The sequence below is a fragment of the Macaca fascicularis genome, chromosome 7 (genome assembly GCF_037993035.2).
Source record: "Macaca fascicularis isolate 582-1 chromosome 7, T2T-MFA8v1.1".
Classification (NCBI taxonomy): Eukaryota; Metazoa; Chordata; class Mammalia; order Primates; family Cercopithecidae; genus Macaca; species Macaca fascicularis.
This window is the reverse complement of record NC_088381.1, coordinates 90,535,513-90,556,582: the sequence shown is the minus strand read 5'-3', so window position 1 is coordinate 90,556,582 and position 21,070 is coordinate 90,535,513. Positions and strand designations below refer to the sequence as shown.

The window sequence follows — 21,070 nt, the reverse complement described above, 5'->3', positions numbered from 1 at the left end:
TGGAATGAGGGGAGTTGCAAGAGGCATCAGAGGTCACTATCAATGGAGGGGAAAGCTTAAATGCTCAGTAAATGTAGGGCAACAAGGAAGAGGGGGGTGGGGCTGAGGGAGGGAGAAGGAGCTGAGACTCAGGTATTTGGTGCCAGTGTAGTGGAGAAGGTGCCTGGAGGCTGGCAGGCATTGAGGTCCTCTGGGTCTGACCAGGCAGTCCCAGCTCCAGCCCGTCCCCTGGCCCCTCCCCGCTGCCGGCCAGAGTCACACATGTGTTTTCCTGTTTTCCATTTCAGTCCCCGTTACCCTCTGCTTTTTCTGCTCCTCAGAGTCAACAGCTGCTGCAGCGTGAGCCATACCCTTGTTTCTCCTAACTAGCACCTTCCCCTCTCCCTTGACTGAGCTGGTAGCCCCTCCTCCCTGCACCTGCCCAAAGGTCACTGGACAGGTAAGAGGTGGGAGAGGAGGGACAATGGGCGAGAGGGGAAATGTAGGAGGAGGATGGAGTGAGTCCTAAAAATCGGCTGAATGGAGACCCAAGAGCCTCCTGTTTCTTGATCCCAGCCGTGTCCCTCCCTGGGCTGAAACTTCTGCCCAGAGACTTCAGCCCTTCCTTAATGGAAGCCCTGGCCACAGGAGTAAACAATTTCTTTTTTGTTTCACCTTTTTTTTTTTTTTTTTTTTTTTAAGAGACTGACTTAGCCACAGTAGAATATAGAAAAACAAACAGAGAACTGGGGAGGGAGGAGCTGAGCTTCTAGCTTGGAGTGATGGGGAAATCTAGTCATACCAGAGTGTATCTGTTTTCTGTTTCTGTTGTTAGGGGAGGCAGCACAGACTGGTTGGAGCCAGGAAGGCAGGACATGGGGTCTCTGGGAGAGAAAGTGTGTTCTTACAGTAGTTCCCTGAGCTCGGCTGAGAAGCCAAGACCCCGAGTTATGTGCTAGTTCCTGGAGGAAGTGTGTTTTGGTGTTGCCATTCGAGGGTGAGGTTAGGGTGAGGGGCTCCACTGACTGTTCTGCCCAGCACTGCATACTGGAGGCCCTGCTGCCAGTTTCTGAATCAAATTTCTTCCACAGGCTGTAGGATGAGTGTGTTGTCCTGTAATCTTCACTGGGTGTTCAGAGATGAATGCATCTCAGACAGGGAAAGACGACAAGGGCTGCTGTTATCTTACGGGGTTGCTCATGTAAAACCTGGGGTGGGCCAGGTGCAGTGGCTCACACCTGTAATCCCAGCACTTTGGGAGGTTGAGGTGGGAGGATCACAAGGCCAGGAGTTCGAGACCAGCCTGGTCAACATGGTGAAACCCCGTCTCTACTAAAAATAAAAAAAAAAAATTAAAAATTAGCTGGGCATAGTGGTGGGTGCCTGTAATCCCAGCTACTAGGGAGGCTGAAGCAGAAGAACCCGGGAGGTGGAGGTTGCAGCGAGCAGAGATTGCGCCACTGCACTCCAGCCTGGGGGACAAAGCAAAACTCTGTCTCGGAGAAAAAAAAAACCCCAAAACCCAAACCCCCCCCAAAAAAAAGAAAAAAAAAGAAAACCTGGGGCAGAAGAGCCCCTTTGGGAGAGCCTAGGGGTATTGTTGGTCGCAGGCTGCCTGAATGGCGGAAGCATTACCCTAAGACCCGGGGTCTTAGGGAGAAATGTGAGCTGCCAAAGATGGTGCCTTCTTGTCCAGGGTGCTAGGTAGTGGTTGAGAAAAGACAGGGGCTTCATGTTCTCTATGAATGGCAGCCTCCCTTGCCTAGTTTGCATGGGCAGACTGAAGTAGGTTAGAGTCGACTAGCACTTCTTGGTGCTACCACCAGGGCATGCTGTTTGCTGGAGTGCGGGTTTTCCCCCAGCAGATTTCTGTCTCAAAATTCCACGGATAGGACTTCACTTTTCAGATGCCACCAGTCAGGAATGAAACCCTGTACACTTCTCTCTCCATTCCCCCTCACAGTTTTCCCTTCCTTTGTCCCTCCTTCCTTCCTTTCTTTTACATCATATTAGGACACATGCCCACCTCTTGGTGCCAGTGAATTTGGTCTTAAAAGGGCAGGCGTGATGATGTGTTTGTGTTTTCTTTTGTTTGCTTTAGAAGTGGGCACCCTAGCAATAGCAGCACTGCCAAGAGGACTTGTAATCACCTCTTATCCCTGCAAAGAATGAGAAAGGGGAGGGGCAGCCAGGAAGGAGATTAACAAACTTTGTTGGAGCCTTTAGTCTAGGCTATAGACTGAAGGATGACAGAGGCTTTCTTTCTTTTTAGTCTAGTCTGATTACATCTTCCTCCAGGTAATCCATGTAGGTCATTCCTGTCCAAAAGCAAGGTCTAAGGTGGTGCTGGTGGCTCATGCCTGTAATCCCGCCACTTTGGGAGGCAGAAGCAGGTGGATCACTTGAGGCCAGGAGTTCAAGACCAGCCTGGCCAACAGAGCGAAACCTCATCTCTACTAAAAATACAAAAATTAGGCTGGGCACGATGGCTTATGCCTGTAATTCTAGCACTTTGGGAGGCTGAGGTGGGCGGATTGCCTGAGTTTAGGAGTTTAAGACCATCCTGGTCAATATGGTGAAACCCCGACTCTACTAAAAACACAAAAGATTAGCTGGGCGTGCTGGTGTGTACCTGTAATCCCACCTACTCAGGAGGCTGAGGCAGGAGAATTGCTTGAACCTGGGAGGCGGAGGTTGCAGTGAGCCGAGATCGCGCCACTGCACTCCAGCCTGGGCAACAGAGCAAGACTCTGTCTCAAAATAAAATAAAATAAAACAAAATAAATAAAAATACCAAAATGAAAACACAAAAATTAGCCAGGCGTAATCCTAGTTACTCAGGAGGCTGATGCATGAGAATTGCTTGATCCAGGAGGTGGTGGAGGTTGCAGTGAATCAAGATCGTGCCACTGCACTCCAGCCTGGGTGACAGAGTGAGACCTTCTCTCAAACAAACAAACAAAAAATAAATAAAATAAATAAATAAATAAAATAAAATAAAATAAAAAGAAGGCCTAGAGACTAGGGCAGGCCAGGGGGATGGGGAGATGGATAGTATACTTGTGTGATTAAGAGTATATGAGCTCTGGTGGTTCCATTAGATGATGTGCTTAAAGTCCTTAGCAGTGTGTCTGACCCAGGTAAGTGCTCAATAAGTGATAGCAATTATTATTACAGGAGCATTTTGGAGAAAAGGATAGTCTCCTGCAGAAGGATTTCAGATCACTGTGATGCCTGTCTTGGGAGAAGCATGATCTCTGGAAACGCTCACACCAGAATCCTCCTCCTAGATTAAATTAAAAGTTTAAAGAGCTAGAATGGGAGGATGTATGGTGGAGATGTCTCCCAGAGATATTTAGATCTCTATTCTCTGGTTGTAGAATAACCAAAGAGGGTTAGAAGAGATATGAGAAGAAACAGACAGTTGGATTTCAGAATGGATAGGGTCTATTTCTGTTGGTAAAATAGAATACCAGATTTAAAGTAAATAATAAAGACAGCATAAACTATGTGATTTCCAAAAAATGCTCAGCTTTCTCTGCCTGTTCTGGGCCTGTCTGTCCAACAGAATTCAGTGAAATCTGATTTCCTCATTTTATTTTAAATTTTTTTTTTTTTTGAGACGGAATCTCGCTCTGTCACCCAGGCTGGAGTGCAGTGGCCCAGTCTCGGCTCACTGCAAGCTCTGCCTCCCGGGTTCCTGCCATTCTCCTGGCTCAGCCTCCCGAGTAGCTGGGACTACAGGCACCCGCTACCCCACCCAGCTAATTTTTATTTTTATTTTTATTTGTTTGTATTTTTAGTAGAGACAGAGTTTCACTGGGTTAGCCAGGATGGTCTTGATCTCCTGACCTTATGATCCAGCTGCCTTGGCCTCCCAAAGTGCTGGGATTACAGGCGTGAGCCACCGCGCCTGGCCTGATTTCCTCATATTTTTTAGGAAAGTGGAGTAAACTTATATATGAGGAAGTCGTTCATAGGAATTTATGCTTACCCAAAAATCTTGGTATGTTTTGTCAAGAATGAAAAGGCACATGGGTCTGGTGGGGATGCAGTCAGATATTTGATCTCTTGACTGTGTTTCTTTTGAAGTAGTCTGAGGCTCAGACTTTGGGGCAGTGGCCCAGGTTTGGAGGCAACCTCCCAGTCTCTCTTTGCATGGGGAAGTGTGCAGAGTTCTCTTAGAACGCCCAGTCACAGGGTGTAGAGACTGCTCTTACACTTCCTGTAATCTCAGCATGGGAACAAGCCTTTGTGTCACACTGTGCAACCTTCCTCCCTTTCTTAAATGCTTGGGGTGAGAGAGAAGAGAGGCTAGGGTGGGGCATGGAGGACACACACAGAGAGAGAGTGCTGTGTATTCCTTCCCGGCTACTGTCCTGTCCTCAGCTAACTTGGTCTGGAACAGTTTCCCCAGGGCTACAGATACTGCACCCAGCTGACTGTCCTTTCATCTGGGTCCCCGGTCCCAGAGCAGAGCTGACAAAGGAGATTCCTGAGAGAGTGACTTCTTATCACAGAAAGTGCTGAGCCAAGAGCTCCTAGCCACCGCTTTTGCAGATGTGAAGGGCCAGTGAACCTTGGACACAGATGGTTGCTTAACAGTCCTTTCCCCCTCCCTCACTCCTTCCTTTGCAGGCTGCCTCACCTCCTCCACCCTTCTTGCTTAAATCCATAGGCATTTTTCTGGCCTTCCCTTTTACTGCTGGCTGGGAAGGAGGAGCATCAGACCACAGATCCTGGAAGGCACTTTTCCTGACTGCTGCTGGCACTGCCGTGAGAACCTGCTTATATCCAGGACCAAGGAGTAAGTGTGTGTTCCACCCTCTTCTCATCTCCACGCGCCTTGCTTACCCTCGTCTTTGCTGCTGTGCAGTGTCTAATTGCTTCTTCTCCCGAGTGCCTCTCGCCCTAATATCTCTCCATTGCTTGACTAGCCTCTTCTGTTTTCCTCTCAGCTGTCTCCTGCTCGGTGTTTTCCAGCATGTGCTGCCTGGCTGCAGCTGTCTTCCTGCCTTGGCTTGCAGTGGTATCTCTCCAGCAGCAACTCTGGGGTAGGGAGTGGCCATCAGCTGCCTCCAATCATCTCTAGGTTTCGTTGTGCATTGGATCACCCTTCTCTCATTCATACTTTTTTGGGTGATTCAACGATGCTGATGTGAGGGATCTGAGAGCAGGAGGCTTGGAATACCAGAGACCGGGAAAAAGGTATCTGGGAAAGGAAAAGCGAGGAAAAGAGAATAGCCTGTTTTCTTTCAGGGTGAGGTGGGTCTACTTGGGCTTTGCCAGGGCTGAAGACTCCAGCTAAGGGTTAAGGGATGCTCCTTGGGCAGGAGGATGGTTGTGGGTTTCCAGCAGATTTCTGAAGCCTTTAGGTTTGGCAGACATAGAGTCCTTGGGGAAAAGAGCAGCGTCATGAGGCGCTCCCACAGATTAGTTGCTTGTAAGATCGGTTCCTAATGTTGTATCTCAGCGCAGGTGATCGCTGAAGCTGAAATTGGAGGGAAGACGGGTTTTGGATAAGGCTGAAAACTCAGGGTCAAGCCATTATGGTTATTTTCTGGGAACTGCCACGCTGCCCCCATGCCTATCTTGTATTATAGCAGGCTCAGAGAGAACCAACATTTAGTGTTTTTTTTGTTATGTTTTTTTTTTTTTTTTTTTTTTTTTTTTTGAGACGGAGTTTTGCTCTTGTTGCCCAGGCTGGAGTGCAATGGCCTGATCTTGGCTTACTGCAACCTCCACCTGCCGGGCTCAAGTGATTCTCCTGCCTCAGCCTCCCAAGCAGCTGGGATTACAGGCATGTGCCATCACACATGGCTACTTTTTGTATAGACCAAGTAGAGACCAAGTTTCTCAATGTTGGGCAGGCTGGTCTTGAACTCCCTTCTTTAGGTGATCTGCCCACCTTGGCCTCCCAAAGTGCTGGGATTACAGACATGAGCCACTGTGCCCAGCCCAAGATTTCGTTCTCTATTTGGTGAGTTGGGTGAGCAGCAATATCCTAATGATGAGAGACAGATGCTTTCTCTCTGGCGAATGAGTGCCTTCTCTTAAAAATTCAAGTTGGAGGCCGGGCAAGGTGGCTCATGCCTGTAATCCCAGCACTTGGGGAGGCTGAGGCAGGCGAATCACCTGAGGTCAGGAGTTTGAGACCAGCCTGACCAACATGGAGAAACCCCGTCTCTACTAAAAATACAAAATTAACCGGGTGTGGTGGTGCATACCTGTAATCCCAGCTACTCGGGAGGCTGAGGCAGGAGAATCACTTGAACCTAGGAGGTGGAGGTTGCGGTGAGCTGAGATTGCACTCCAGCCTAGGCAACAAGAGCGAAACTCCATCTCAAAAACAAAAAACAACAAACAAACAAAATTAGCCAGGCGTGGTGGCAGGTGCCTGTAATCCCAGCTACTTGGGAGGCTGAGGCAAGAGAAGTGCTTGAACCTGGAAGGCTGAGGTTGCAGTGAGCCGAGCCAAGATTGCACCACTGCACTCCAGCCTGGGCTACAGAGCAAGACTCTGTCTATAAATAAATAAATACATACATATTCAAGTTGGGGTTGTTTTGATGAGTGAGCTAGAGAAAAGGTTATTTGGAGGTCTCTGCAGTGGTTGGTGGGCTGCCCATATTAGCCTGCGTTGGAGGCAGGTAGAGGTTCTATGTAATTGCCAACCACCTAATATATAGCATCATCTTTCTTCCTTAAAGGGCAATGCCAGGAAGCTGGTGAAGGGTTTCCTCTCCTCCACCATGGTTGACAGCACTGAGTATGAAGGGGCCTCCCAACCTGAGGTGGAAACCTCCCCTTTGGGTGATGGGGCCAGCCCAGGGCCGGAGCAGGTAAAGCTGAAGAAGGAGATCTCACTGCTTAACGGCGTGTGCCTGATTGTGGGGAACATGATCGGCTCGGGCATCTTTGTTTCCCCCAAGGGTGTGCTCATATACAGTGCCTCCTTTGGTCTCTCTCTGGTCATCTGGGCTGTCGGGGGCCTCTTCTCCGTCTTTGGGGCCCTTTGTTATGCGGAACTGGGCACCACCATTAAGAAATCTGGGGCCAGCTATGCCTATATCCTGGAGGCCTTTGGAGGATTCCTTGCTTTCATCAGACTCTGGACCTCCCTGCTCATCAGTGAGCCCACCAGCCAGGCCATCATTGCCATCACCTTTGCCAACTACATGGTACAGCCTCTCTTCCCAAGCTGCTTGGCCCCTTATGCTGCCAGCCGCCTGCTGGCTGCTGCCTGCATCTGTAAGTAGGGCTGGGGCAGGAGGTGGTGGATGGAGGGCTGGGCAGAGGCTGGGATGTGAGTGCAGTCTGGGAGTAAGAAGGAGATAGAAAGGAATGCCTCTGACAACATATATATATATATATACATACACACACAACTATATATATACACACACACAACTATATATATACACAACTATATATACACACAACTATGTATATACAATTATATATATACACAACTCTCTCTCTCTCTCTATATATATATATAGTTAAATTAATGTATGCTTAGTGTGAAATTTCAAACAGTACCACAGTGTAACATAAAAACACTCACCTTTTCCCCAACTTCTCATGGTAAGGACTATTAGCAGTTTGCATATTCTTCCTGATTTTTTTTTTTTTTTTTAAGAGACAGGTGTTTTGCTCTGTCACCCAAAACACAGTTTTGGTGATTATACAGTGGTGCAGTGGTGTGATTATACCTCACTTCAGCCTGGAACTTCTAGGCTCAAGCTATCCTCCTGCCTCAGCCTCCTGAGTAGCAGGGACTACAGGCACACTGATTTTTTTTTTTCTTGTTCCTTCAAGACATGTAGTTTTGGCAGGGTGTGGTGGCTTATGCCTGTAATTCCAGCACTTTGGGAGGCTGAGGTGGGCAGATCACCTGGGGTCAGGAGTTCGAGACTAGCCTGGCCAACATGGTGAAACCTCATCTCTACTAAAAATACAAAAATTAGCTGGGCATGGTGGCAGGCACCTGTAATCCCAGCTACTCAGGAGGCTGAGACAAGAGAATCACTTGAACCCAGGAGGCAGAGGTTGCGGTAAGCCAAGATTGCACCACTGCACTCCAGCATGGGTGACAGAGTGCGACTCCATCTCAAAAAAAAAAAAAAAAAAAAAAAAAAAATTAAAAAAAGAGATATGTTTTGTTCTTTTACAAAAATGAGATCATACTAGTCTACATGTAATTCTACAACGTGCTTTTCCTCTAGCATTATCAGTGACATTCTTTTCTACTTACAGATCTACTTTTTAAAAAATGCTTCGTATTATTCCATGTTAATTTTAAGGATGTATTTTAAAATTATGTTTTAATTCCATGTTAATTATAAGGATTTAAGTAGTTTATTTATCTAGCTAGTCCTCTGTTAATGGCCATGTACCTTGGTTTCAGTTTCTCAGTCTTACAGATAATGCTCCAGTGGATGTCCTTTTGCAGTTGCGTGAGTATTTCTGTAGGCTAGATTCTTCCTTTTTTTTTTTTTTTGAGATAGTCATTCTGTCACCCAGGCTTGAGTGGCGCAATCTCAGCTCACTGCAACCTCCATCTTCTGGGTTCAAGTGATTCTCCTGCCTCAGCCTCCCTAGTAGCTGGGATTACAGGCACGTGCCACCATGCCCAGCTAATTTTTTTTGTATTTTTAGTGGAGATGGGGTTTCACTGTATTGGCCAGGCTGGTCTTGAACTCCTGACCTCAAGTGATCTACCTGCCTCGGCTTCACAAAGTGTTGGGATCACAGGCATGAGCCACTGCACCCAGCCTCTGTGGGCAAGATTTTTAATACTGTCATTTCAGTCCACCTTGGCTTTTTCTCCATCTCATAAATAAAATATTATTTAAATCTGTACATTCAGCAAAGCCATTGGAGGTGCTGAGATGATGATTCTCCACAGCCCCATCCCTCAGATGCCTCTATTCTTGAAAAATGCCCTTCCAACCTGAGAGAGCCTAGGACCTTAGAGATGCCTTCCACCCCACAACTGTGAAGAAGCTCAGACATTCTGTCAGTTTGAGGGGCAGCTGCTGTAGCAGTTGGGGCACAGGAATCTTGCACCAGGTGCAATTGCTCATTGGCTCCCTGCTCTCCCATCAGCTTGTGTCCTTTTTTCTTTCAATTTCTGTATTGCCCCATTCCTTTCCAGCTTCCCTGATTTTACTGTTGTGTAGAGAACTGGCTGTCTTCGGTGGGGTCCTTCTGTGTTTTGTGCGTCCTTGTGTCTGGCCTGGGCTCATCTCTGTGTATGTTTGTCATACATGGCAACAGTCAGGGAGGGGTGGAAGGCACCACTTTGTGTTGCAAGAAGGGGGTTTTCACTGAGGTGTTTTTTTTTTTTTTTTGAGACAGAGTTTCACTTTTGTTGCCCAGGCTGGAGTGCAATGGCGCAATCTCGGCTCACCACAACCTCCGTCTCCCGGGTTCAAGTGATTCTCCTGCCTCAGCCTCTCAAGTAGCTGGGATTACAGGCATGTGCCACCATGCCTGGCTAATTTTTGTATTTTTATTAGAGACAGGGTTTCTCCATGTTGGTCAGGCTGGTCTCGAACTCCTGACCTCAGGTGATCTGCTCACCTCAGCCTCCCAAAGTGCTGGGATTACAGGCATGGGCCACATTCCCAGCCTTAGAATTCTATTATTTTAACTATCTTTGTCTGTGTCATTTCTGACAGCTCTTATTCCTTGATTCTGGCATTGTGCCTACCTCTGCCAGTCACCCCTTTTTAATTTTCTGCTGCTGCTGCTTCTTTTTTTTTTTTTTTGAGACAGAGTTTCGCTCTTGCTGCCCAGGCTGGAGTGCAATGGCGCGATCTCGGCTCACTGCAACCTCCGCCTCCTGGGTTCCAGTGATTCTCTTGTCTCAGCCTCCCAAGTAGCTGGGATTATAGGTGCCTACCACCACGCCAAGCTAATGTTTTTGTATCTTTAGTAGAGACAGGATTTCACTATGTTGTCCAGGCTGGTCTTGAACTCCTGACCTCAGGCGATCCACCTGCCTTGACCTCCCAAAGTGCTGGGATTACAGGCGTGAGCCACTGCACCTGGCCAATTTTCTGCTTCTAATTTAGGAATAGAGACATACATGTTCAAACCCTCATTCACCCATGTACACATTCATGTGCCTGTATATCCTTGTAAGAATACATGCAAAGGCCGGGTGCAGTGGCTTACGCCTGTAATCCCAGCACTTTGGGAGGCCGAGGTGGGTGGATCACAAGGTCAAGAGATCAGGACCATCCTGGCCAACATGGTGAAACCCCGTCTCTACTAAAAACACAAAAATTAGCTGGGTGTGGTGGTGCATGCCTGTAGTCACGGCTACTCGGGAGGCTGAGGCAGGAGAATCGCTTGAACCCAGGAAGCAGAGGTTATAGGGAGCAGAGATTGTGCCATTGCACTCCAGCCTGGGTGACAGAGCAAGACTCTGTCTCAAAGAAGAAAAAAAAAAAAAAGCTGGGTGTGGTGGTGGGTGCCTGTAATCCCAGATACTGTGGAGGCTGAGGCAGGAGAAATGCTTGAACCCAGGAAGCAGAGGTTGCAGCGAGTCGAGATCATGCTACTGCACTTCAGCCTGGGCCACAGAGCGAGACTCTCTCAAAAGACAAAACAATACAAAACAAAACAAAAATAACACATGCAAAGTAGTCACAGTTATGGTTCATATGCAGAGCTCTTTAGTGAGTAAAAGGCATGGAGTTTTGTGCACAGATGTGTGACACACATTTGAGATTACTCTGATAGAGTGAAATGTGCACACCACTTCTGCACACACTTGTGTTTGAGGTTGGGCTCAATAGCTATGTGACCTTGAGCCAAGTGCACTGACTGTTTAATTCCAGGCTGTTGTGAGAATGGAATGAGATTCAGTGAAAATCATAAATTATGACTCAAGTATAAGGTATTATGTTTAAAATTACTATCTTTCTTGGTCACTTATAGTCCTGTTCCTTTTCCTGTTTCTTGGCTTCATCTGAGTAGTTATGGTTAGATAAATGAGATATTACTGCATAGGTAATATCTGGACTTTGTTCTATCTTTAATAACTTCAGAGGAACATAGAGATCTAAAGAAGGTTCAGAAGGGCAATCAAGACTAAGAATTTAGTGACATATGATTCATGGGTTTATTCCTTCAGCCACTGTTTTAGTTTTGTTTTTAAATTTTTTTTATAGAGATGGGGTCTCGCTATGTTGCCCGGGCTGGTCTCAAACTCCTGGGCTCTAGCAATCTGCCTGCCATGGTCTCCCAAAGTGCTAGGAGCCACTGCACGTGGCCTTCCGGCACTGTTTAATAAGCACCTGACACAAGTCAGATGCTAGGACCTATAAAGACATTCTGATTAGCCTAAGTGAGAACTTAGGCAGAATCTTCAGATTTAGCAACAGAAGGGCTTTAATTTAGAGCTTTCATACATTCCCTCCCTTAGAAAAAATTTAATTAGGGCATGCTATGTGTGTGCTAGATATTTTACTTAGTGCTGCAAAACGAAGAAGAATGATATCTGGCCCTTGCCATTCCATAATTTATAGTCCAGAAAGGAGACAGACATGTTAACAAATAATTGTCATGCAATATAATTTGTGCACTGATAGAGGCACCATAAGAGCAAATGGGGCAATATTTTTTTTTTTTGAGACGAAGTTTCACTCTTGTCGCCCAGGCTGGAGTGATCTCGCCTCATTCATGCAACCTCCATGTCCCAAGTTAAGCGATTCTCCTGCCTCAGCCTCCCGAGCAGCTGGGATTACAGGCATGCACCACCACACCTGGCTAATTTTTGTGTTTTTAGTAGAGACGGGGTTTCACCATGTTGGCCAGGCTGGTCTCGAACTCCTAACCTCAGGTGAACCGCCTGCCTCAGCCTGCCAAAGTGCTGGGACTACAGGCATGAGCTACCACGCCTGACCTAAATGGGGCAACTTTATTTTTGTAGGGGAGGAGAGCTTAGGAAAGTATCACAGAGAACATGGTGTCTGAGCTGAATTTTGAAAACAAATATAGCTGTCTCCTGCGACCTTTCACAGAGGAGACTGCATGTACAAAGGTGTGGAGGTGCAAGGCACAGAATGTTCAGAGAATTCCAGGTCATTGGTATGGTTGGAATGTGGGGTGGGAGAGGGGCTAGGAGACAGCGCTGGGTGAGATGGGTTTTATAATCAGGTTGGACTTTATCTAAAAGATAAGGGGAAGCTATTGTTTATTTTTTTATTTTTAGAGATGGGGGTTCTTGCTCCGTCGCCCAGGCAGGAGTGCAGTGGTGCAGTCATAGCTCACTGCGGCCTCCAACTCCTGGCCTCAAGTGATCCTCCTACCTCCTGAGTAGCTAGGATTACAGGTGGGAGCTACAAAGCTACACAGCTACTGATTTTAAGCAGGGGTATGGGGACTACTGAAATAATCAGATTTGGTTAAAAGGAGAACTCTGGTGGCGACATGGAGAATGTTTTTAGAAAGAGCAAGAGACAGAAAGGTGGGGAGACTAGTTTAGGGAGCTGAAAACTGAATCCATGTGAAGGGTGATGAAGATCTGCACTGTGGAGTGGCCTTAGGAACAGAGATGAGGGTATGAATAAAGAAATAGTTGGCTGGGCGCAGTGGCTCACGCTGGTAATCCCAGCACTTTGGGAGGCCGAGGCGGGTGGATCACGAAGTCAGGAGATCGAGACCATCATGGCTAACATGGTGAAACCCCGTCTCTACTAAAAATACAAAAAAAGGCCGGGCGCGGTGGCTCAAGCCTGTAATCCCAGCACTGTGGGAGGCCGAGACGGACGGATCACGAGGTCAGGAGATCGAGACCATCCTGGCTAACCCAGTGAAACTCCGTATCTACTAAAAAAAAAATACAAAAAACTAGCCGGGCGAGGTGGCGGGTGCCTGTAGTCCCAGCTACTCGCGAGGCTGAGGCAGGAGAATGGCGTGAACCCAGGAGGCGGAGCTTGCAGTGAGCTGAGATCCGGCCACTGCACTCCAGCCTGGGCGACAGAGCGAGACTCCGTCTCAAAAACAAACAAACAAACAAAAAACAACAAAAATTAGCTGGGCGTGGTGGCGGGTGCCTGTAGTCCCAGCTACTCGGGAGGCTGAGGCAGGAGAATGGCAAGAACCCAGGAGGTGGAGCTTGCAGTGAGCTGAGATCCGGCCACTGCACTCTAGCCTGGGCGACAGAGAGAGGTTCCGTCAAAAAAAAAAAAAAAAAAAAAAAAGTTAACAGTGGACTTTCAAGGACTTTTTGCTGTGGGTCGGGGAGCTCTTATAGGTAAAGCCCTCCTCCAGCCTTGCCCACAGGTTTCCACCCCAGTATGTTGCTCCCTGTTTAAAATCCTCCAATGACTCCTCATATGCTTTAGGAGAAAATCTAAACCCCTTGAAGGTGTGCCTTGTGCTTTCACTGCTTTGGCCTTCTCATATCCCATAATCCTTCAGGCACACTCCATTACGCATATATTCTAGGTATGGGGGATGTGGAAGCTCTCAGAGTTCGTGAAGCTAGGGGTTTGAGCTTGGACAGGTGTGGGTGATGGGGCTGCCATCTAAAATAGGGAAGATGGGCTGAGTGTGAGGTAGACAGGGCATCCGAGTCTTCTGCTGGGCACTCATGTGGCCCTTCCATGAGCAGTGCCTTCTTTGGCTGTCATGACATAGAAGTGGGTCATTTTCCCAGCAAGTGAGTGATGCTTACCTGAAAAAAGAGGTTGACATGGTGAAACCACGTCTCTATTAAAACACAAAAAAATTAGCTGGGTGTGGTGGCGGGCACCTGTAATCCCAGCTACTTGGGAGGCTGAGGCAGGAGAATCGCTTGAACTTGGGAGGCAGAGGTTGCAGTGAGCCCAGATTGCACCACTGCACTCCAGCCTGGGTGACCGAGCAAGACTCTGTCTCAAAAAGAAAAAAGAGGTTGATGTGTGAATGATAATGCCAGTTTACTGATGTATGTACAGTTTTTTTTTTTTTTTTGAGACAGAGTCTCACTATGTCAGGAGGCGGAGGTTGCAGTGAGTCGAGATCCCAGGTTCAAGTGATTCTCCTGCCTCAGCCTCCCGAGTAGCTGGGATTACAGGCTCCTGCCACCACACCCAGCTAATTTTTGTATTTTTAGTAGAGACGGGGTTTCACCATGTTGGCCAGGATGGTCTCAATCTCCTGACCTCATGATCTGCCTGCCTTGGCCTCCCCAAGTGCTGGGATTACAGGCGTGAGCCACCGCATTTGGCCTTTGATGTATGTACAGTTTGTTGATGAGCATACATGGGTAATTTCTTTTTAAAAAATTTTTATTTGTTTAATTTTTCTTCCACTTTTAAGTTCCAAGGCACATGTGCAGGATGTGCAGCTTTGTTACACAGGTAAACATGTGCCATGATTGTTTGCTGCACAGATCAACCCATCACGTGGGTATTAAGCCTAGCATCCATTAGCTATAATTCCTGATCCTCTCCCTCCACCAACCTCCACCGACAGGCCTCAGTGTGTGTTGTTCTTTCCCCACGTTTGTCCATGTGTTCTCATCATTCAGCTCCCAATTATAAGTGAGAACATTTGGTGTTTGGTTTTCTGTTCTTACATTAGTTTGCTGAGGATAATGGCTTCCAGTTTCATCCATGTCCCTGCAAAGGACATGATCTCATTCCCTTTTATGGCTGCATAGTATTCCATGGCATAAATGTACCACATTTTCTTACTTGCCATATCTTCCTTTCTTTCTTTTTCTTTTCTTTTCTTTTTTTTTTTTTGAGACTGAATCTTGCTCTGTTGCCTAGGCTGGAGTGCAGTGGCATGATCTTGGCTAACTGCAACCTCTGCCTCCTGGGTTGAAGTGATTCTTTGGCCTCAGCCTTCCATGTAGCTGGGATTACAGTTGCTCGCCACCACACCCAACTAATTTTTGTAATTTTAGTAGAGATGGGGTTTCACCATCTTGGCCAGGCTGGTCTTGAACTCCTGACCTCGTGGTCCACCCGCCTCGGCCTCCGAAAGTGCTGGGATTACAGTCATGAGCCACTGCGCCTCACCAGGCGTTCCTTTTTCTCTGCAAACTTGCCAGCATCTGTTGTTTCTTGACTTTTTTTTTTTTTTGAGACAAAGTTTCGCTCTTGTTGCCCAGGCTGGAGTGCAATAGCACAATCTCGGCTCAACGCAACCTCTGCTTCCCAGGTTCAAGGGATTCTCCTGTCTTAGCCTCCTGAGTAGCTGGGATAACAGGTGTGCACCCTCACGCCTGGCTAATTTTGTATTTGGCTAATTTTGTATTATTAGAGACAGGGTTTCTCCATGTTGGTCAGGCTGGTCTTGAACTCCCGACCTCAGGTGATTCACCTGCCTCGGCCTTCCAAAGTGCTGGGGTTACAGCTGTTAGCCACCACGCCTGGCTGTTTCTTGACTTTTTAATAATTGCCATTCTGACTGACATGAGATGATTTCTCGTTGTGGTTTTGATTTGCATTTCTCTAATGATCAGTGATGTTGAGCTTTTTTTCATGCTTGTTGGCCACATGAATGTCCTCTTTTGAGAAGTGTTTGCTCATGTCCTTTGCTCACTTTTTAATGGGATTGTTTGTTTCTCTCTTGTAAATTTGTTTAAATTCCTTGTAGACTCTGGTTATTAGACCTTTATCAGATGGATAGATTGCAAAAAATTTTCGCCCATTCTGTAGAGGTTGTCTGTTCCCTCTGATGATAATTTATTTTGCTGTGCAGAAGCTCTTTAGTTTAATAAGATTCCATTTGTCAATTTTTGCTTTTATTGCAATTGCTTTTGGTATTTTTGCCATGAAATCTTTGCCCGTGCTATGTCCTGAATGGTATTGCTATGAAATCCTAGATTTTTTCTAGGGTTTTTATAGTTTTGGGTTTTACGTTTAAGTCTTGAATCCATCTTGAGTTAATTTTTGTATAAGATATAAGGAAGGGGTCCAGTTTCAATTTTCTGCATATGGCTAGGCAGTTCTCCCAGCACCATTTATTAAATAGGGAATCCTTTCTCACGCGAGTAATTTCTAATGACCAGAAGGTGTGTGTTCACTATCAAGGCATCCCCTTCCTGGTACCCTGGTAACTGGGAAACCAATCTAGTAATCAGGAAGTTGCTTGCAGGGTATGGAATTGAAACAAAAGAAGAAAATTTGAATAATTTGAGAATTTTTTTCTGAACATGTTGGGCTCTATAAAGCATGGAGCTGAAAGGTGGAGCCCCTGCCTGCAGGGAACGCAAGTGTGGTGGTGAAGCGAGGCAAACATAGTCTTAAACATGTATATGTGGCAAGTGCTTGCAGGGGTGGAGAGCGGCTTGTTCAGGGGATGATGTCTGCATCAACACTGAAGGATGAAAGGAGTCAGGCTGGGCTGAAGCACCCACATCTCTATTGTGGCCTATGTGGCCGTACTCCACCTGACTTCTCTGATTCACCTTGGACTTCTTGCCCTCACTTTGTCTGCTCCAGCCACACTGGCCTTCTTTTCTCTCCTGCATTTTCCTGGCACATGCATGTCTCAGGGATTTTGTATTTGTTTCTTCTGCAAGGAAGGCATGTCTCCAGATGCCTGCAGAGCTTATTCCCTTACTCCATTCACCTCTTTGCAAAAATAGTACCTTACTAGAGACCTATCCTATCTAAAATGGTCACTCTCAGTTCCCCATCCTGTTTTCTCTTTCTTTTTTTTTGATACGGTGTCTTGCTCTGTCGCCCAGGCTGGAGTGCAATGGCACAATCTCGGCTCACTGCAACCTCCGCCTCCCGGGTTCAAGTGATTCTCCTTCCTCAGCCTCCCAAGTAGATGGGATTACAGGCACCTGCCACTATGCCTGGCTAATTTTGGTATTTTTAGCAGAGACAGGGTTTCACCATGTTAGTCAAGCTGGTCTCAAACTCCTGACCTCAGGTAATCCGCCCGTCTTCGTCTCCCAAAGTGCTGGGATTACAGGTGTGAGCCACTGCACCTGGCCTCTTTTTCTTTATAGCACTGTTCAACACATTGTTTACTTGTCTCTCTTTCCCTCTAGAATATAAACATCATGCGAATAAGGACTTTGTTTTACTCACTGCTGAATCACCAGCACATAGAACAGTGCCTGGCATCTGCTAGGTGCTCAATAATTATATGTTGAATGAAGAAGGGTGCAGGATGTTCTAGGCACAGGGAAAGCCAATGTAAAGGCACAAGGTGAAAAAAATATATGGGGTGTGGGGGTGCATGGGGGATTGTGGGATATGAGGCGGTCAAGATGGGCAAGGGGCTAGAACACAAGGTATTTCTTTGCAGGGGTTTAGAATTTATCCAAAGCATATGAGGAGCCATTAAAGGATTTTAAACAGGGGAGTGATATAGCTGGGGTGGAACTTAGGAGACAAGGCTGGAGGCAGAGACACTATTAGGAAGCTCTTATAGCAATCCAGGCAGGAAATGACAAAAACCTGAACTAGGGTGGTGGCAGTTGGGGTAGACAGGGAAGGATAGATCTGAGAGCAATTTAGAAGGTATAATCAATACAACCAATGAGACCTATTAAGATGTCAAGTATAAGAGAGAGGTAAGTGTCAAGGAAAACATCCACCATCTTGTAAGTTTTGTGCCAGAAGAGCTGTGCCTATCTATGATCCACTGTATCCCCAGCAAGGAAACAGAGAAGCTTGATAAATATATATATATTTTTTGATTGTTGTTGTTATTGTTTTGAGACAGAGTCTTGCTCTGTCACCCAGGCTGGAGTACAGTGGCAAGATCTCGGCTTACTGCAACCTCTGCCTCCCAGATTCAAGGGATTCTCCTGCCTCAGCATGCTGAGTAGCTGGGACTACAGGTGTGCGGCACCAGGCCTGGCTAATTTTTGTATTTTTAGTACAGATGGGGTTTCACCATGTTGGCCAGGCTGGTCTTGAACTCCTGAACTCAAGTGATCTGCCTGCCTTGGCCTCCCAAAGTGCTGGGATCACAGGCGTGAGCCACTTACCATGCCCGGCCCTCGATAAATATTCTTTGAAGAGATGAAGTTTCTGGTTTAGACAACTTGTAGGCAGTGATATCAGTTATTCTAAGGAGGAGGATGGGGGCATGTTGAATTTGGAATTTATTTGTAACGTAGTAGGCAGATATGCCCTTTGGAATTTAGGGAAGAGATAGGGTTGGAGATTAAGCGTTCAACAAGTATTTGCAAAGAGCTTGCCATGTTCCCTGCACTGTCACTGTCTTTTTGGAGCACTTGATGTGTGTGCATGTGTGTGTGTGACTACATGCATGGGTGCATGCCGGGGTCAGGATGGGCAACCTGATACAGGGATTTTTGTTTTGTTTTGTTTTTTTGAGACGGAATTTTGCTGTGTCACCCGGCTGGAGTGCAGTGGCATGATCTCAGCTCACTGCAACCTCTGCCTCCCTGGTTCAAGAGATTCTCCTGCCTCCTCCTGAGTAGTTGGGACTACAGGCTCCTACCACCATGCTCAGCTAATTTTTGTAGTTTTTAGACGGGCTTTTACCATGTTGGCCAGGATGGTCTTGATCTCTTGACCTCGTGATCCGCCTGCCTCGGCCTCCCAAAGTGCTGGGAACACAGGTGTGAGCCACCGTGCCTGGCCTCCGATACAGGGTTTTAGTGGATTGTGATGGTGGTGTAATTTGCAAGGTTGAACAAGGCACAGGAGGAGACCAGTCCTAACCTAGGCATTTAGAAACCATTCCTGTAGATGTTTGAGCTGATATCTGAATGGCGAAGAAGAATTAATCAAGAGTAGGAGTGTTCCAGGCAGCAAGAACAGAATGTATGAAAACTTAAATGCAAGAAAGAAGTGGTCCTTTCAGGCCCTGAAAGGAGTTCAGGGTGGGCTGCAGTGTTGAATTTCAGGCAGGAAAGGTTGAGAGTTGGCTTGCAGAGGAAATAGAGGTCAAGGCATAGGTTGTTCAAAGCTTTATAAACTGTGCTAGTTATTATTGTGCTACAACAAATAGTCTAAAACTTAATGTCTTAAAACGGTAGTCATTTTATTTATGATTTCTGTGGCTTGGGAATTTGGGAAGGGCTTAGTGGGACAGTTCTAGGTCAGGATCTCTCATGTGGTTGCAGTCAGATGGTGTCAGGAGCTGGAAAAAGGGTTGCTGAGGAAGTTGCAGACTATCTGGGCTTCTTTTGCTTTTTTCTTTCTTTTTTTTTTTTTGAGATTGAGTCTTGCTCCTGTTGCGCAGCCTGGAGTGCAATGGCGCAATCTTGGCTCACTGCAACCTCCACCTCGCAGGTTCAAGCAATTCTCCTTCCTTAGCCTCCTGAGTAGCTGGGATTACAGGTGTGCCCCACCATGCCTGGCTAATTTTTGTATTTTTTTTTTTTTTTTGAGACGGAGTCTTGCTCTGTCGCCCAGGCTGGAGTGCAGTGGCGCGATCTCAGCTCACTGCAAGCTCTGCCTCCTGGGTTTACGCCATTCTCCTGCCTCAGCCTCCCGAGTAGCTGGGACTACAGGCGCCCGCCACCTCGCCCAGCTAGTTTTTTGTATTTTTTAGTGGAGACGGGGTTTCACCGTGTTAGCCAGGATGGTCTCGATCTTCTGACCTCGTGATCCGCCTGTCTCGGCCTCCCAAAGTGCTGGGATTACAGGCTTGAGCCACCGCGCCCGGCCAATTTTTGTATTTTTAGTAGAGACGGGTTTTGCCATGTTGGCCAGGTTAGTCTTGAACTCCTGACGTCAGGCGATCCACCCGCCTCGGCCTCCCAAAGTGTCAGGATTACAGGCGTGAGCCACCGCACCCGGCCTTCTTTCTCTTATCAAATTGTGTCAGAGCCTTTCCATGTGGTCTTTCCATATGGACTGTGTTGAGCTTTCTCACAGCATGGTGACATGTGGGCAGTCAGACTGCTTATGCAGGCAGCTGAAAGCTTCCAGAATGAGTGTTCTAGCAACCAAAGTGGAAGCTGCATTACTTTTTATGACCTAGTCTCCAAAGTTGCATCGTGTCAATTCTGTCATACTCAATAGGTAGAGTCATTCACAGAAGACCATCTGGTTTTGAGAAGAGGGGTACAGACCCTGCCTCTTGATGGGTAGAGTGTCAAAGTTACATTGTAAGAAAGGAATATGGGACGGGAGATGTTGAGACATCTTTGAAAAGTGCAATCTATTGCACCAACTATATTAAGGAGTTTGGTGGGCTTTCTTCTAAGGCAATGAAAAAACTCTTAAGGCCTTTAAAAGCAGAAGAGTGGCATTTGTGATTTAGATTTTAGAATTTGTGAGTTTAAGAAAGATTACTCTAGTTTTTCTATGTAGGATTGAAAGCCGGGAGACAGGTGGGTAGCTGCTGCTATGATCCTAGTGAGAAATGATGGTGGTATGGACTGAAGTCATGTTTTGGGGATGGGGAGACTTAAGACTTGGACGATGAGTAGATATGAGTGGAAGTTGATGATGATAATAACATGCCCAGGTCTTTGGCTTGCATAAATGGGTGGATGGTGATGCCAGTTACTTGTATGGGGAACACTGAATGTGCAGTAGGTTTGAAAGAAATTGAGGGAGTCAGTTTTGGACATGTTGAGTTTGATGTGCCGGGTGATGTCCAGTAGGTGGTTGAATATTCATATGTATCTGGAATCATGACAGTTGGGCTGGTAATATACTTTTGGGAGTCATCATTATATACATGGTTATTGAAACCATAGGGAGCAGGCTGGGGCAGTGGCTCACACCTGTAATCCCAACACGTTGGGAGGCCGAGGTGGGCTGATCACTTGAGGCCAGGAGTTCGAGACCAGCTTGGCCAACATAGTGAAACCCTGTCTCTACTAAAAATACAAAAACAAGCCGGGCATGGTGGTGCGCGCCTGTAGTCCCAGCTACTCTGGAGGCTGAGCAGGAGAATTGCTTGAACCGGGGAGGCAGAAGTTGCAGTGAGCCAAGATAGCGCCACTGCACTCCATCCTGGGTGACAGAGCAAGATTCTGTTTCAAAAAAGAAAAAAGAAAAAAGAAACCACAGGAACAGATGAGATGACCTTGGGACAAGATGTAGAAAGGGAGGACAAAAGGGCTTTGAACAGCATTCTGAGGAATACCCACATTTGAGGGATAGGTATTTTGCGAAAAGATGGAGAA

At 46.8% G+C, this 21,070-nt stretch overlaps 1 protein-coding gene across 3 annotated transcripts in view; it reads left to right on the top strand.

The window, feature by feature from the left end:
* Positions 1-285: 285 nt before the first annotated feature.
* Positions 286-21,070, top strand: part of SLC7A7 (solute carrier family 7 member 7) — a 43,209-nt gene continuing 22,424 nt past the window's right edge. The window contains exons 1-3 of one of the 3 annotated variants that reach the window (XM_015453566.3): positions 286-439; positions 4,658-4,786; positions 6,690-7,230. In XM_015453566.3, the coding sequence (XP_015309052.2) occupies positions 6,732-7,230 (499 nt within the window). In that variant the 5' untranslated portion in view covers positions 286-439; positions 4,658-4,786; positions 6,690-6,731. Of the gene's footprint in view, positions 440-4,657; positions 4,793-5,106; positions 5,188-6,689; positions 7,231-21,070 lie in introns of those variants that run through there. The other 2 variants (XM_065548626.1, XM_065548627.1) reach the window with 2 other exon arrangements.